Genomic DNA, 16,740 nt, shown 5'->3' with positions numbered 1-16,740 from the left:
GTCCTATTATGACAGCAATTGTGAAAAAGAAATCATAGTTTCCTGATAAATATTAGTAATGAAGCAACTAAATATGGTATGGCAGACTCTCCTAAGAATAGCTAAAATGCAAGGCCGTTTCAAAAGAAGAGTGATTATGCCTTTGGAAGAGGTTCCAGGAACCACCTCCCTATAGTGAAGCCAATGTGAACAGCCGTATGCATGCCATGTTACCTTCTCAAGAGCAGTGGCAGGGAGCTGAGAGGCCAAAGCGCTTTTCTTATTATAATCTTAAGAAAAGTTACATTGCTAAAAGCAGTAAGGAAAATTGGCATGCATCACTCCCACACAAAGCTTCAAGGCAGGCTGTTTTGAGAAATGCTTCAACTTTTTAATTCTGTGCATTCCATATATACAGTTCCAAGAGGAAACCACACTTGATACTACGACCTTTTCTATTTCTCCTCATCAGTTTTTGCAAAGACATAATTTTAATCTGCCCTATATTTACAGTTTTAGTTATCCATTAAACACAATAGTCAACAAGTAAAAAGCATAAGGACATAATTTCATTAGAGTATAAGCCCAGGATAACAATGATTCAATATTCTAAGGTAAAGATTTGATAGAAAAAAAATAAGTAAAATGAATTAGAGCTCATTCCACTGCAGATTATTTTGAGTGAAATTTAAGACATGGTAGGAGATACTTATAGCAGACTAGGACAAATAGAATATAATTAATGAGATCAAAAACAGGTTTGTTTGAATAAATATAGTTGGAGTAGAAGAAAGACAAAAGCATCAAAATAAATGGGAAAAACCTATGGGATATTTGGGATAGCATTAAACTTTTCTTTTTTTCAAATAGGTTATTGTGAGTGTCAAACGGGTAGAAAAATCATATTCAAATATTTAATGAGAAAAAAAGTTCCAAAACGCAGGATAAAATGCAACTACCCAGGTACAGGAAGGTCTAAGGTTAGTAGTGTGATAAACTTTAACAATACTCCAAGGCAAAGAAAGTTAAAGATAGCAAGCTGACTCTTATGACTATATTAGAAAGCCAGCAAACAAAGTCAAAGTAGTAAAAAAAAAAAAAATACCGAAAAAGTCATTCCACAATAAAGTGTTCAATTCAGCAAGAGGAAATAATACTTACAAGCATATAAATGCCTGAGTGGAGCATCAAAATGCAAGCAAATATTAATAGACTAAAAGGAAAATGGAGTCCAATTTAGTAGTAGTAAGGAATTTTAGAACCCTGTTTTTAGAAATGGACAAATCATCTAGGTGGAAAATCAACAAAGAGCAGAGCTCAATCACACCTTAGATAATTGGACCCAACAGATCTATAGACCATCTATAAAACTGCAGAATACAGATTCTTCTCAAAAGCTCATGGATAGATTATAGAGCAGAAAGCAAAACATGTCCCATTAATTTAAAAATAGTTCTATGGAGCATATTTCTGACTATAAAACAATAAACTATGAAACAATAAGAAGGAAAACTTAGCAAGCTATGTAAATATGTGGAAATTTAAAAACTTCTTCCTAAGCAATGAAAATATCAAAGAAATCAAAGAGGAAATATACGTTTTTGAAACTAATGAAAATGGAAACACAAAACAGTGAAATGTATGAAATAAAGCAAATAACAATGCTGCATCCAGTAGCTGAAAAATTACATCAGAAAACTTATTACTTCACCTCAAACAATTACAAAAACAAAGACGAATAGCTTAAAATCGGTAGAAGGAAAGAGATAATAAAATTAAAAGCACAGGGTTCCGGCGGCATGGCCTAGTAGCTAAAGTCCCCACCTTGAATGCGTCAGGACCCCATATGGGCCCTGGTTTGTATCCTGGATGCTCCACTTCCCATCCAGCTCCCTGCTTGTGGCCTGGGAAAGCAGTCAAGGACGGCCCAAAGCTTTGGGAACCTGCACTCGTGTGGGAGACCTGGAAGAAGTTCCTGGATCCTGGCTTTGGATTGGCATAGCATCGTCTGTTGCGCTCACTTTGGGAGTGAACCATCGGACGGAAGATCTTCCTCTCTGTCTCTCCTCCTCTCTGTATATCTGACTTTCCAAAAAATAAATAAAGCTTAAAGAAAATGAAGTCAAAATCATCAAAAAAGTGAAGGGCTAGTCCTTTGAAAACAAAATTAATGAAATCTTCGCTACATAAAAACAATAACAACAAAAATAGAGAAGATTCAAATATATGGATGTCAGAGATGAAAATGGAGTCATCATGGTTAAAATCTCAGAGGTCAAAAAGGATTGTTACACATTGCTATGAACAGTTATTTAGCAATTTATATCAGAAGCATACTTGAACATTATCTTGTATACAGTAACCTGACCAAGTTTGAAAAATGAGGAAATGAAATATCAAAATAAGGAGAGAAACAATTGGTGAAAATGAAGTTACAGCAAAGAGAAGCAAAAGTAGCAAAAGGCTTCCTGGCCAACTTATAACAAGTTTTTAAAGAAAAATTAGTACTAACACTTCTTAAAATTATTGCACAATTAGAAGACGGAGCCAATCTTCCAAATCTATCTTAATAGGGCAACATTACATTGCCAAGTGAGATTCAGGTCAGGGATGCAAGAGTTGTTCAACACGTGAAGATAAATATATGTGCTATACCACATCTAAGAATGAAGGATAAAGTCATATGATCAAATAAATAAGTAGTGATACAATTCAACAGCACTTCAAAGCTTAAAAATATGACTGAATTAAGGACAGAAACACACTAGTTTGCATAATAAAGGCCATATATGTCAAGCCAACAGCTTACATCACAGTAAATGGGGGAAAAGCCAAAGCCTTTCTTATTAATTTCTGTAACAAGATGAAGATGTTTACTTTCACAGATTTTACTCATCTTTGTTGTGGATCTCCTAGCAAAAGGAATGATGCAATACAAATAAATAAAGGACATCCAAATTAGAAAAGGAGAAGGCAAACTGACATTGTACAAATGATATAATATAAATAAAACTTCCAAGGTTCTACAGAAAACTTATTGCAATTAATAAGTAATTCATCAAGGCTGCAAGATACAAAACTGATGTGCAAAAATGGGTAGTAATTTTATGTAATAGTGAATTACTTCTGAAAATATCAGAAAAGCAATCACACTTCCAACAGCTATTTAAAATACCTGGGAATAAGTATAGAATAGGTGAAATATCAATGAAACTATAAATAACTTCATGGTTCAAGGAGACATAAAGAAATGAGAAGACACCTCATATCATGGTCTGGAAGAATCATTATCGTTAAAAATGCATACCACTCTAAATGATTTACAGTTCCAATCCAATCCCTATTAAAAATACACATTTAATGTTTAACTAAAGCTCTAAAATTTACTGGTAGAATAGGCTTTTTAATCAATGGTGTTAAGAGAACTGGATATTGACATACAGAAGTATAAAGTTAGACCCCTATCATTCAGCATGTGCAAAAATCAACTCAAAAATCTATTAATGATTTAAACATGAAATCCAGAGCACATGAAGTATTGCAAGAAAATATAAGGAAAACATTTTGTAACATTAAAATAGGCAAAGATTTTCAAGCTCAGATCTCAAAATGGAAAAAAAAAGCATAAATAGACAACCAGGATATCATCACTTTGAGACAATCAGCTGTATGCAAACAGCCTACAGACTGGGAGAAAGTATTTTCAAACTATGTCTCTGACATGGGATTGATGTTTAGTATATGGAGTTCAAAAAGCTCCATGACAAAAAGGCAAATAATCTAATCAAATGGGCAGTAAATATCCAGACATTTCTCAAAGGGAGACACACAAATGGCCAAGAAGAACTTGAGAAGTGCTCATTGCCACCAATAATGAGGACTGCAGATTATTATCACAATGAAATCCTTCCTCCCATTAATGCAAGATAGGCTTTTGCCGAAAAGACAAGTGTTAGGATGCGGAGATTCTTCCATATTGTTGGTGGGCATGCGTATTAGCACAGCCATTATGGGAAAATTATAGGGGAAATCCTTAAAAGCTAGAAATAGAACTACTACTATATGTCCAGTAATCCCACACCTGGGTAGATATCAAAGGGAAATGAAATACATCTGTCAAAGCGGTATCTGCAATTCTATGTTTATTGTAATGCTAACCACAATAGCCAAAACACGGACACAACCAAAATGCCCATGATCCATGAATGGGTAATGCAAATGTGTGTTACAAACTCCATGGAATATTACTCACCCACAGAACATGAAATCTTGTCATTAGCTAACAACATGGATGGAAGTGCTTGGAGTGGCAAGGCTTGTGGTGATTCACGACTATTGAACTATCAAGACCACTTAGGCGGGACCCTCGGAGCATGCCCCACGTCAAGGACCTGGGGTGGGTGGAAGACTGGGTGGGGCTTCTCCCTTAAAAATCCCTCTTTACCTCAGATATATGAAGGAAAACAGTATGGAACGAATAGTCTTACCCATTTTCCTGTAGCCCTTGAACCTTTTTACCCTAATTTACTACGTAAAGATTGTTAAAAATATAATTTAAAAAATGGAAAAAAAAAGAAACATGATTAGCACATGATCTTACTAATATGTGGAGCCTAAACAATAAATGGATGTTAAAAATACACTGGCTGTTAACACTGGCTGGGATGCTAAGTGAGGTAGGACAGATGGGGAAGATTGGCAAGTACTAGGTTACAGCTAGAAAGGAGTAAGACTTCCAGGTTTTTATAATATAGTGCAATGACCATAAGACAGCAGAAATGTACTAAATATTTTTTCTATTTGCAAAACCTAGAAGATTTTGCATATTGTAGTGATTGTAAACACAATGAGTATATTTGATGAAACACCAGGAAGTACACATAAATGGGTAATTTTCATAGTTTGTATTCATGCAAAAGTTCAAAGCTAAGCATAATTTTTCATGATCTGATTTTTTCTAAAATTTCTTGACTCCATATATTTCTGTTTCATTCTTCTATAACTCTGCCTTTCAAATAAATACATCTTTTTTATTATTATTATTTTATGATAGAGTTCTATAGGTCTTGCGATTTCCCTTCTCCCTCCCCAAGAAGACTGCCCCCCACTGATTTCCCCCATACTAATACAGTATAGTTTTTCATAAATACTCATAAATCCATCCCGACCCCCTACACGTAATCAAATTTGAATGCCCATTATACCCTATGAGACATGTACCACTAATATCCACAAATGAGGATGTGAGGCAAAAATATTGTATATATTTTGTCTGAGAGTGCACTACTAAATAGTCAAATTTGAGATTTAATTCAGGCCAATGGCTATGTGCTGTATGTGTGCCATTACACATGACATAAACCCAAAATGACACAGGATTCAAGCCCAGTGTTCTGTGGAAATACAATTAGATATTTGCAAAACAGGTTTTTCTTTTTTTTTTTTTCTAGCCTCTGGCTGCAGATACTCTAAAGGGGCAGCAAGGAGCGATAAGCTTCTAAAGATAAGGCCTTTAGAAACAAATTTTCCAGCTGATAGATGGTAAAGGTATGTTACAGTAATGAAATGGCAAATAGAAAACCAATGCAAAATGAATAACTGTATATATTAATTAATATCAAGGATTAGGACACATGTGTATAAAAAGTGATATTAGATTTATTCACTGAGATCAGCAAGATTTTTGAATAGCTTGATGAAAATATAAGGATATGAATCAAAGGGGTCATCAAAGCAAAATGCATCACAATGTTCGTGAAGAATGGATTAAGGCTTCTTTTACATGTGTTTATTTACCTGTATTGGAAAGGCTCACACAGACCTTCCACCCACTGTTCCCTCCCCAAATGTCCCCAGCACCCAGGGTTGGGTCAAGAACAGTCAGGAGCTGGGCATTCAGTCCATGTCTCCCAACAAGCGGCACAGGTACCAAGTCTTGAGTGAATGCTACCTCTTACATTGCAAATTAACAGGTAAGAAATTTGGCCAGCACTCCAATTCAGAAACTCAGGCACTCTAATAAGGAATGTGGCCATCACACCCAGTGCTTTAACTGCTGCACAAAACACAGGCCCCCAGGTTTGTTATTTCTGAACTAAAAGTATCCTTGCATTCTGGAGCAGTCTGGGTAGCTTTGAGTAGATTAATTTTATGCTAGCTTGTCCTTTGATGATTAGAATGTTCATTTTTTTTTTTCCTGCAACAATTAAGGGAGTAACCAGGAGAACACTTTCCAAACCCTGAGAATTTTTTGGTGACTTTTAAATAAAGTACCAAAAAGAAAAATGTCCTCCTCCTCCAAAACACAAGAATTCCTAATTTGTTGATTTCTTATGTGGGGGGCAAAGATTTGCCAACTTTGTGCTATAAGCAATTTTTTTTTCAGATTTATTTTTATTGCAAAGCCAGATATACAGAGAGACAGAGAAGGAGATCTTACATCCACTGATTCACTCCTCAAGTGGCCAAAACGCAACAGAGCCGGGCCAATCTGAAGCCAGGAGCTTCTTCCAGGTCTCCCACGCAGGTGCAGGGTCCCAAAGCTTTGGGCTGTCCTCCACTGCTTTCCCAGGCCACAATCAAGGAGCTGGATGGGAAGCAGGGCTGCCCGGATAAGAACCAGCACCCTTACGGAATCCCAGTGCGTTCAAGGCAAGGACTTGAACCTCTGTGCTATCGTGCCAGGCCCAACAGATATTTTTGAAAACAATAATCCTGTTCACTGTCATATCAAAGTCAATGTGGCATTTTAACTGTGAACCAAGCATCCTTTCCAAAAGAAGCATGGTGTAGAGAACATCTGATAGCAGATATCTGGCTGTGTTTCTACAGCAACATTTATATAAAGTCAGTAACCTTCAAAACTTCTTAGATTTAACTTCAACAAGTGTTGAAATATGGCTTTCTTCTTTGTTTTACATTTGGAAACTTTTGACTAAGGAACTAATTGTTCAGTTCAAGATGATAACAACCTAGCAGAGTTTGCACAAGACCTGGATATAACGAGATGAATCTGGACATCCAGTCTGTACATCCTGGGCACAGACTCTGTGCATTATTTTTAATTTCATACTTTTTTGCTTTTGTCAGGGAACATTCTTGATTTTGTAAATGTTAATTTTATCATATCCTGGAATCATGACTCACTGGATTATAATCAGTTACAATAGCAAAATCAATACTTTTGATAAAATATAAAACAAAAGGTTCATCATTGGGAGATGAATTTCCTTTATACTTTGTTCTTAAAAGTCAGTGTGTTCATTGAGGGCAGGGACTTTGTCACAGTCACATCTGTCTAGAATCTATGCTGTTGCCTTTCACATAAGTCTCCTGTGAGAATTACTACATCAAACATGGCGGAGGAATACAACCTAGAGAGAGAAGGTACAGGCTTCACCTTTGTTTCCACATTCTGTGCTTTACTGAATAATGTCAGGCTCCCCTAAGAACTCATCAGATTTCATCTGAGTGCAGACTCAACTATTGGGCGCACAAAGGTCAGGCACCAATAAGTAGGAACCAATTGATTAACTTCCCTTCTAAAGGTCCACACGCTTCCACTTCATAGCAACGCAGAATGACCAATTAATAGGTCCTTTAGATGACGATCAGCAGGAAAATTTCCTGCAGTTAGTCAGCATGGGGAGCAAGCCTGGCAACTAATGGTAGTTTGGGTCATGAGCTTCCTGTGTCTGAATCATCACAGGATAGAAAATGTCAGTATAAGTGACTGTTGCCAACCTAGCTGACACAACACACAGCTGCATTATTCATCGCATCCTCTGTTTTCGCTGTAGTGAGCACATTCTTTTTTTTTCAAACACTTTTGAATCCTTAATATTTTCAATAAGGTAGGGAGTGGCTAACAGTCTCATTGCATTTAAACAGGCTTTCAGATCACTGGCGTACCTTGGGGTCTGTCATGTTGCCTTTGGGGATAGCAATATAATTTTTCATTAAATTTACTGTATGACATATCTTTTTTATAATAAAACAATCTTACTTTTTCAGTTTTAATAAAATAGTTTTTACTGTCTGCTAAGTTTGGATGAAACATACGTGCAGTCCTGTAAGAGAGCAATTTCATGAGCTTCCCAACAGCAAGTTGTTTTACAGCCTCCATTTGGCAATGACCAGGATTTATATTCCTCTCCTCACCCTTTACAAAATTCAGAGCTGGTCTGTCTAGTTGACTTAGAGAGCGACTTAGAGGTCCCCACATTCATTATCCTTGATAATAAGCTGTTAGATAAGGTTAATGATTTAGGACAAGTGTATGTCTGACGGTGGAAGAAAGAGGTTTAAAACTAATTCATAGCAAGATAATCCACTGGTCACTGTCACATTTCACCAAAAATATTTCAGAGGGTGTCTCAGGAAGCTAAAATGTGCTAAGATTGCTTTACTAACGTGGAAGTCATTCATCTTTTTTTATGTCAGACCTTTGGTCTAACCTGACAACTACTTATCATTTATCAAGAAGTTAACATGTACTAAAGATTATCAGGCATCATAACACTACAAAATGAATAGAGTTGATGCTGCAGTCCAATAACATTATTTGCATCAGTGCTAAGCAATTGTTACAATTACCCAAAAAAGACTTTAGCTATCTGATTATTCTTTTTAGCATTTCATAATGTTCTACTACAAATATAAACCTAACTGCTTAATGAATCATTGTGATAAGAAACAACTTAGAATTCTATAGTATGTAAGCAACATATAAAGACCCTTTAAAAAACTGACAATAAATCATGAATTTTTAAAATCAGGAAGACTATCTGAAGCAATGTCACCATAACTATTCAATGTCACTTTACTGAAAGGATTGTTTCATTGTAGTGTCACTACATTTTATTTATAGAATATTATAGCACTATTTTAAAACTTAAATCACATAATTAACAAAACTATATAAAATGGATTATTCCTTACATGTTGCTTTCCTATAATACTTAGCCACAAATTTATTTTATTAGGTTTGAAAATACTTTCAGACCATAAATTTATTCATTGTACTCTATAATATACATTGTATCTATGATAGAGTAATGGACAGCATTTCATGTTTCTAAAATATTTTAAATCCCACTTGCTATTTTCAGTGAGTACAGAGCAAGGATGCATAGTAACAGAATTCGAGTCACAGTGTTATAAATCTGATATGAAACCAATTTAAAATATTTATACTGAGTAAACTCCTAGGCATTAGGACTACTAAAACTGTGTGTGTGCTTACATTCTACCCACACACAATGTTATTTCTATGCCAAAGGCAACCTGTTATGCTAATCTCCTTTCCCCCCAATTCTATGGGTAATAAGAACAGTACAGTGAGGGCTTGCAACATCGACATCACCATCAATAAATAATTATGCACTGCTGATAGATATATGAGAGGCACCTTAATTAGAGCAGTTCTACTTCCAAGCATTTGTGCTTCAATTCGCATGAAAGTAAGATACATGTTTTCTCAGAACATCTAGTTACAGCCTGAGAGAGCCAAGGTGAGAGAATCCTGATGTCAACTGAAAACATGCATAAAATTTCAGTCACTACTAAATTAATACTTTCTCTAAGGATTTGTCCTTTACTGATTGCTTGTATATACCCTTCACGTGTAACTCTAAGGGGATACATAGGGTGAGAATTTTACTTCTTTACAGATGATTCATTATTGGAAAGAAACTCTGTCACATATTTGGAGCCATTTTAAACAAGGTGGGAATGGGACATTTATTTTCAACAACGATCATTTTAAGTTGTATCTTGTACATTTTTCCCACAATGCCACCCTAACTTCAGCACCAGGTAAAGTTGGAGCCTGACAGGACATTTTATCATTAGTTTTTCTCCGTGTTATATGACACCAAGGATGCCTATGTTTCCACTGACCCTAAAGTTTGCCTTAGAAATCCTAGTAGTGCCTCACTTAACTGAATTTGCAGCCCTCTCCGCATTGTCAGTACGGGCACCATCATAGTCTTTTGTGGAGATAAGCTGAAAATATGTTTTTCTTCCCAGGAACTAAAACTAAGGATATATCACCTCTTACCATACATGCAGAGTCTTATTTTTTATAGTCCTCATCAAAAATTGCAAAGAATATTCAGACCATGTTTTACACATCTTCAATTTTTTTTTAAATTATGAAAACCTACATTCAGTAAACTTTTGTGTTACTGCTTCTCTCTCCTAATTTCTCATTTTCGTTCCTTCTTTTTCCCTCTTACCTACGAGATAATCAATGTTACCCAACTATTACCTGCAGGCTTACCAAGCCTCCTATCTGAACAAAGAAAATACTCCACCTGAACCTGGAGCTAAAGTCTTTTCTCCCACTCTTCATCACAACCAACAGTCTGAAGGTGTAGTCTTCTCTGTACCTTGCTTAACTACAGATTCATGGTTGGGGGCATAATAAAGACTGTCCAACTATAGTTCTGGAATTCCACGACTCAGGAAAATTCACAGCATAAGACAAATTGGGAAGGTTGCTCAACCTAATCTGTGCCTCTACAGATTCATCTGGTTCTTGTCAATGTCCTATCTTTAATATACTCCCTCTTTCCCATCCTCAGACACAATTCCCCGGTTCAAACTCTCATCCACTCATACTGGCTTTAGTAACTTTGTCTTCCTACTGACTGCCCTACTCCAGTACTAATACAGTCTGTATACAAGGCAGATCTGGAGGATGTGTTACCCTGTTAGCTAACACTCTTTAGTATATTCTCTGTACAACAGTTTGAAACTTAACCTCATCATAATCTTGTCCCTGCCTATGTGCATATACTTCTTTAACTCCATCCATGTATGACATTACTCTGAAAACATGCCATTGCAGACTCAGATCTCTACAACTCTGCAGATGCACTGTCCTTTTCTAGAGTCTGTGTCTCTCCAGACTTCTGGAATGTTCTATTTCTCCCCTTTACAGCTGAAGCTTAGCCTCACTTGGGATCCATCCATTCTTTAACAAATGACAATTGTCCTTGCTTCTTCCAGTACCTGTATATTCACACATTTAAACACAAACTTCAAATAATATCATGTCTCTTTTCTTGGCAATATCAAAGGTGCTTATTTAGAGAGATGGTACGTGTCCACTTAGAATCTGTGCTGTTGCAGTAATGCAATTCTGGAAAGTAAATGCTGAACTGATGTTTAAAGGAGCAATGTTACTTTTATGTGCTAACAGTTGGGAGGTAGGATAAATAAAAGCATATTGATAATGTCTTGGAATTTGGAAAGTATTACCATTGTTTACTATGCATACCTTTGGGCGGGCAACCATTGTCTAAGTTGCACTTAATAATGAAGAGTGATTAAGACTAAGCAAAACGTGGAGAAAGGCAGGCAATTTTTGCTTACCGTCCTTGCATCCCATACCGACATGGTCTTGTCTGCAGAAGCTGTAAGAAGAGTGTTGGAGAAAGGGAAAAATTCAATGCTGTTCACAGAATCGGTGTGTCCGTACAAAGTGCCTCTGCATTGCTCACTGTACAGAGATAGAGCAAATTAAAGTTTTACAACTTAATATCCAAATGCTTACACTTTCAATACAATGCTAATACAAATTCGATGATCTGAAGCATAAAATTATGTTATAAATACCAAGAATTTTACAAAAGTATTATGTTAACAGAAAAATTATTTAAAACTTTATCCCTAACAAATTTATAGGATTAGTACCATAAATTAAATCTGATGTACATTCAATTCATAGAATTTTAGTAAATCATCTTTATATTGTCTCATTTATTCATTATGAAATTATTGCATAAAAATTGTCACATTTAATAAAGGAACATATTAAGAAAATGTCATAATCAAAATTTCAAGAGAAATTTTTTGTATCATTATCTTTGTTTTTGCAAATTACAATAACCTAAGTCCATTAAAGAAATTAGCAACATCAAATCTGTAGCCTCAGATATTTTAATTCAGTTGAGCTGGAGTGGAACCTGGATATTAGTGTGTTAACATCTCCCCAGGTAATTGCAATTTGCCTTTTAGGCTGAGAATCTAAATTACTAATCTTCAAAATGCTTTTTTCAAAATTAATAGTACCAGCATCACTTGATAATGTGTTCAAAATCAAACAGCAAGGTCGCTACACTGGAAGCCAGGAGAATGGATTCCAGTAGGGACTTCGACAAGAACTAGTGTGAAAACTACAGTAAATCGTGCACCTCAGTGGCAGAGTCCCTTCTGGTGGGAATGGAATCATTTCAATTGATGCACTTAGAAATTGAGCTCTGCTGCAACATTCCGAGATTTATTGAACAAGGTTGTGAATGTAAAACAGAAGGGGAGAGGTCAACTGAAGTACAGAGCCTAAGAATTATAAGGAGCAATGTTTATTAAATTGTGGCCTTTCTGGTGAAATCAAGAAGTAAAACTTTTGTGTATGCAAATGGGTATGTGAATCCCAAAGCAATAGCACTCTTTGCATATTAAGGTTAAGTCAAGAAATAAAATCTACATCATGGAAATAAAATGAGTACATTCAATCATTCAAGATATTTTGTTGGTTTCTTTACACCAGTATTTCAGAGATAGACAAACAATATTGATTATTAAAGTTGGCAATGTGATAATATATGCAATGGACTAGCATTAAACCATGGACCATGTAATCTGCTTATTGTTGCAAACGAGGTTGAAATTGGAACATCCGATTTCTTTTCACACCGACTATTGGTGTCTCATAACTGCTGCAGCAGAGTCGTGATAGCTAAAACAGAGTTTTAATTGAATTATTTTGTAGACCATGTTAAAGGCTTAAGTATTTGAAAATTTTGATGTATTGCTGGATGTTACTTATTATAATTTATGGTGGGAGTGTTAATTCATATAGAAGAAAAAAACTATTCTTATAGAAAAACTGTTTTATGTAGAAATGTATTCTGCTAATAACTCCAAAAATACAAGACATTTTCTTGGTAAATTTATATTCTAATGCATACTATTGTTAAATAACCCATCTCCATGGGTTCCATGGAGAAGGAGGAAAGCACAGAGAGCTGGAAATTAAAAACAACTCTATACCTATTAAAATATTAACACATTATATTGTATGAAATTTGGCAAAACATAATTAAAGCCATTGAGAAAAATTAATATTTTCTCATTCCAAGAAATATAACTCTCCAGAAAATCCTAAATTAAGACAAATTTTTAAATTAGGTGTGCTATTTTATAACACTTGGAAATAGAGTAAAAAAGGAAATGAACATAAACCCATACTTCCTCTCATTTTTTAAAAATCATGTCCTCACTTTCTGAAAGTTTAGTGTTAATTTTAGAGTATGAAATTCATATATATTTTGACCTGCAATCACAAACCCCATCCTCCTACTAGTTACTTAAACTCTACATAAGTTAATCTTTAGCACTGGTACATTTATACAGTTTCATAATTACACAGAACTTCCACAGCTATTTTAACTGTGTGTTCTCAAATATTTTTAGAGAAATGTTTCATTGTCATGTACTGGCGAAGTCTGCAGCCAGCTTGATCTCTTCATCCCAATCCCAATCCCAATCCTCCCTCCCCCATCCAATCTCCTCTGTGGGATCCAAGAATTCTTACATTTCCTTTGAATCATTAAATTTCTGAATTTTTAGCATATCATGTCAAGATAGCAATATCCAAATGCTAGTTTTGACTTTCCTTTTTCTCCGAAGTTTTCTTTCCCTGTATCTTTATTGCTGCTTCCCCCATTTATTTTGTCTAGGAGCATTGACTATATTCTACTCATGATCTTAGCCAAAAGGCCGAGAAGCGATACTCTAACTATATTGTATAGCATCTCATTTGTTGAGTAACAGTTTCTCTATCAGCCTTATATTCTTTTAAATTTTTCATACCAGTTCTTTATGACACTCAATTATGTTTATTCTATTTGTAGGTAAGGTACAGAAATGAAAATCAAGTTTTCCCTCTATTTCTATTTCACCTATTTCCTAATATTACTCAGCCTGTTTTCATTTGAATCTACTATCTTGTAAAACCATAATTGAATGATACAGCATTTGATGTTTTATACCAATTAAATTATCAATTTCTGTAATTTCATTTAAAAGATATGTTACTTTTCTTAATTTTTGATATTTTTACTTGATTTTATGTAATATTTCTCGTGGAAATTTGGCTTATATTCAGCTTTCATATTATGCAAATCTTTAGAATTTTTTGTGTCACATCTAATGATACTATTCATATGTAATTTATGGGTGAATATATGATAGTTATAGAAACCACAGCTGTATTTGTTATGAGCCAAAACTTTGATCAGAGAAGCACACAGGGCAATATCTTAAATCACAGAGAAACTGTATGGCTATCCATTTAAGGAATACATATACACACATGAAACAAAAAACGTGTATTTCTGCAAAACTAAATATTGTTTGTTTTATCTCTTTTGGTTTCCAAAGTCATGCTTTACATAGCTACTGGCAAATTTTTCTTTTGTTTAATTAAAAAGCAATTTCAAAAGAAAGAGAACATAAAGAAAAATTTAGAATCTGCAAAATATGTAATGGGAACAGCATCGGAAAGAAAATAAAAAAGTAATAAAGGTAATTGGGGAAAAATAATGCTTTCTGGCTTGCATCAGCAAAACATTAAGGTATGATTAATATTTCTAACCCTGTTTAATCTGTTACTGAAACACAGTTCCACACTTCCACTAATGCAAGCACTATTATATGTAAACAATTCATTAGCAGCAACTTTGTAAAAAGCTGCAATTATTGAGTAGAAGAAACCTGATTAAGATTTTTATCTTTTTTTTTCCTAAACTGGGATATTTCAACCAGTGTTGAACTGTGCTCCCACCTTAAAAACGTGCGTACACAATTTTCCATTAATTAGACTAAAATTTAATATGCATACTTTAGTAGGACTTCAAGTCAAATGTAGTAATATGAGTTTAGCTGTATTATCACAGGATTTGTAATCTAGTTCTCTCGATATGTAACATGTATATTATGTATAGTACTGGTACAATATTCGTAATTCGCAATTTGTAATTTGTATTCAGGCTTTGTCTACTGTCATTAAAGCCCAATTCAATTACCTAGGAGTATATTCATTTATGTTTATGGGATAGAGGAAGCAATTCTTCCATGATATATTATAGTGTGCAGTTTCCCACACAGAATGGAAAAGCTAGGTCTTCACATAGCTTAAGGGGAGAAAGAACTGCTCAAGAAGGGAGGGGATCTGTTCAGGAGTTTCCGGCTTAACGTATGAGGCAGCCCAGGCAGAGAGGCTGCAGGAGAAAGCTTGTGAGAGATGAATTAGCTGCCAGGCAAGGAAGGCCCATTCAAAATTCTTTGCAAGGTGAAAATGGACTAAAGTGATGGAGCATGACAGCACTGCAAGGGATGAAAATGATTTGTATATTTCCATCAAAAACATAAACACTGGAGCCTGATGCAATTTTCTCCGTTTCCTGTCTTGATGTTTTCATATCATTTTGTGGTTCACAAAAATATAGCTCCTCTTCGTTTTAAAATGTACCACCTGTTTTTACCTTTATTTTTCTTTGTTGCACTCATTCTCACTCCTTCCTTCTTGATTTGATATTACAGAAACTGCAGGATGAATGTCTATCTAGTTTCAAATATCTACTCTTTTAGTTCATATACATTTCACCAAAAATATATCATACTATCTTTGAGGATATCATGTAACACATGCATTTCCTTAATAACGCGCATCACATTTTAGGGCTTTCATTTCCATTCATATGTTGATCTTCAGCTATAAATATTGAATATGAATGTGCACCTTTTCAAATTTGGACCCATGTGAATATGCAGGTAAAGAAAATGAAGCTCATGGGATGATGGAACATTTACAGAAAAGCAGCAATTATGTTTCAGTCTTTGGTGAGCCTGGGATTCAGTTGAACTTAGAGTGGAATGAGTGATATTTAAATAAAATCTGCAGAATTCAAATCTGACTGACACTTCTTCTAAAGTTCACCACAATGCTTGAGTATGTAGAAACCACATGACTGAATGTGATCATAAGTAGGCTATAGCTTCTAGCAAAAAAAAAAAAAAAAAAAAGACACTCCACACCAAAACCCCTGAGAGCAAACAGGCACCCAAAAGCTCAAAGAATTCCACTTTCAACAATGGCTTTAACATAGCCAAGATCTTGGGAATAAAAGCAATATGTGAATAACCCAAACGATGATAATAGGGACTCAGACTACACTTAAGTTCTCACCCAGCCCTGTTAGAACAGTGAGTTGAAATACTTCTGCCACACATGTGGATACAGGATGATGTTCAAAGGACAGAGGGTTGCACAATGGTAACAGTGGGAAAAAGCAAGCATACAGCAATAAGCTGGAAAACAAAAAGTATAGAATCAAATGAAGATCAAATGTCAAAACAGCAACAAGGAAAATGAATAAAGTCCAAAGCAAATAACTTTATACTTCATTCATTTTAAAAAGTTTTATCTATTTGAAGTGCAGAGTTACAGAGACTGAGAAAGAGAGAATGAAAGAGAGGAGAGAAAAGGCCTTCTCTGTTCTCTCAAGTGGCTGTTAGGCCTATGGGTGTCCAGGCCAAAGCCAGAAACTGGGAATTTCTTCTAGGTCTCCAGTGAGGTTCAGGGTCCCAGGTACTTGGGCCCCTCTCTGTTGCTTTCTCATGTGAGTGAGCAGGAAGCCGGGTGGGAAGTAGAGCAGCTGGGACACAAACTGACGCTCACACAGGATGTTG

General features: G+C 35.3%; 1 protein-coding gene across 1 annotated transcript in view; it reads right to left on the bottom strand.

The window, feature by feature from the left end:
* The window catches only part of SPAG16 (sperm associated antigen 16), an 832,484-nt gene that overhangs the window by 310,965 nt on the left and 504,779 nt on the right, over positions 1-16,740 (bottom strand). Inside the window, exon 19 of the mRNA XM_040986437.1 lies at positions 11,359-11,485. Coding sequence (XP_040842371.1) covers positions 11,359-11,485 — 127 coding nt within the window. The remainder of the gene's footprint in view (positions 1-11,358; positions 11,486-16,740) is intronic.

The sequence above is a fragment of the Ochotona curzoniae genome, unplaced genomic scaffold (assembly GCF_017591425.1).
Source record: "Ochotona curzoniae isolate NIBS_2020 unplaced genomic scaffold, NIBS_Ocur_1.0 contig_4514, whole genome shotgun sequence".
In the NCBI taxonomy this organism is placed as follows: Eukaryota; Metazoa; Chordata; class Mammalia; order Lagomorpha; family Ochotonidae; genus Ochotona; species Ochotona curzoniae.
Note: the sequence above shows the minus strand (reverse complement) of the source record. Positions and strands in the feature narration are given on the sequence as shown.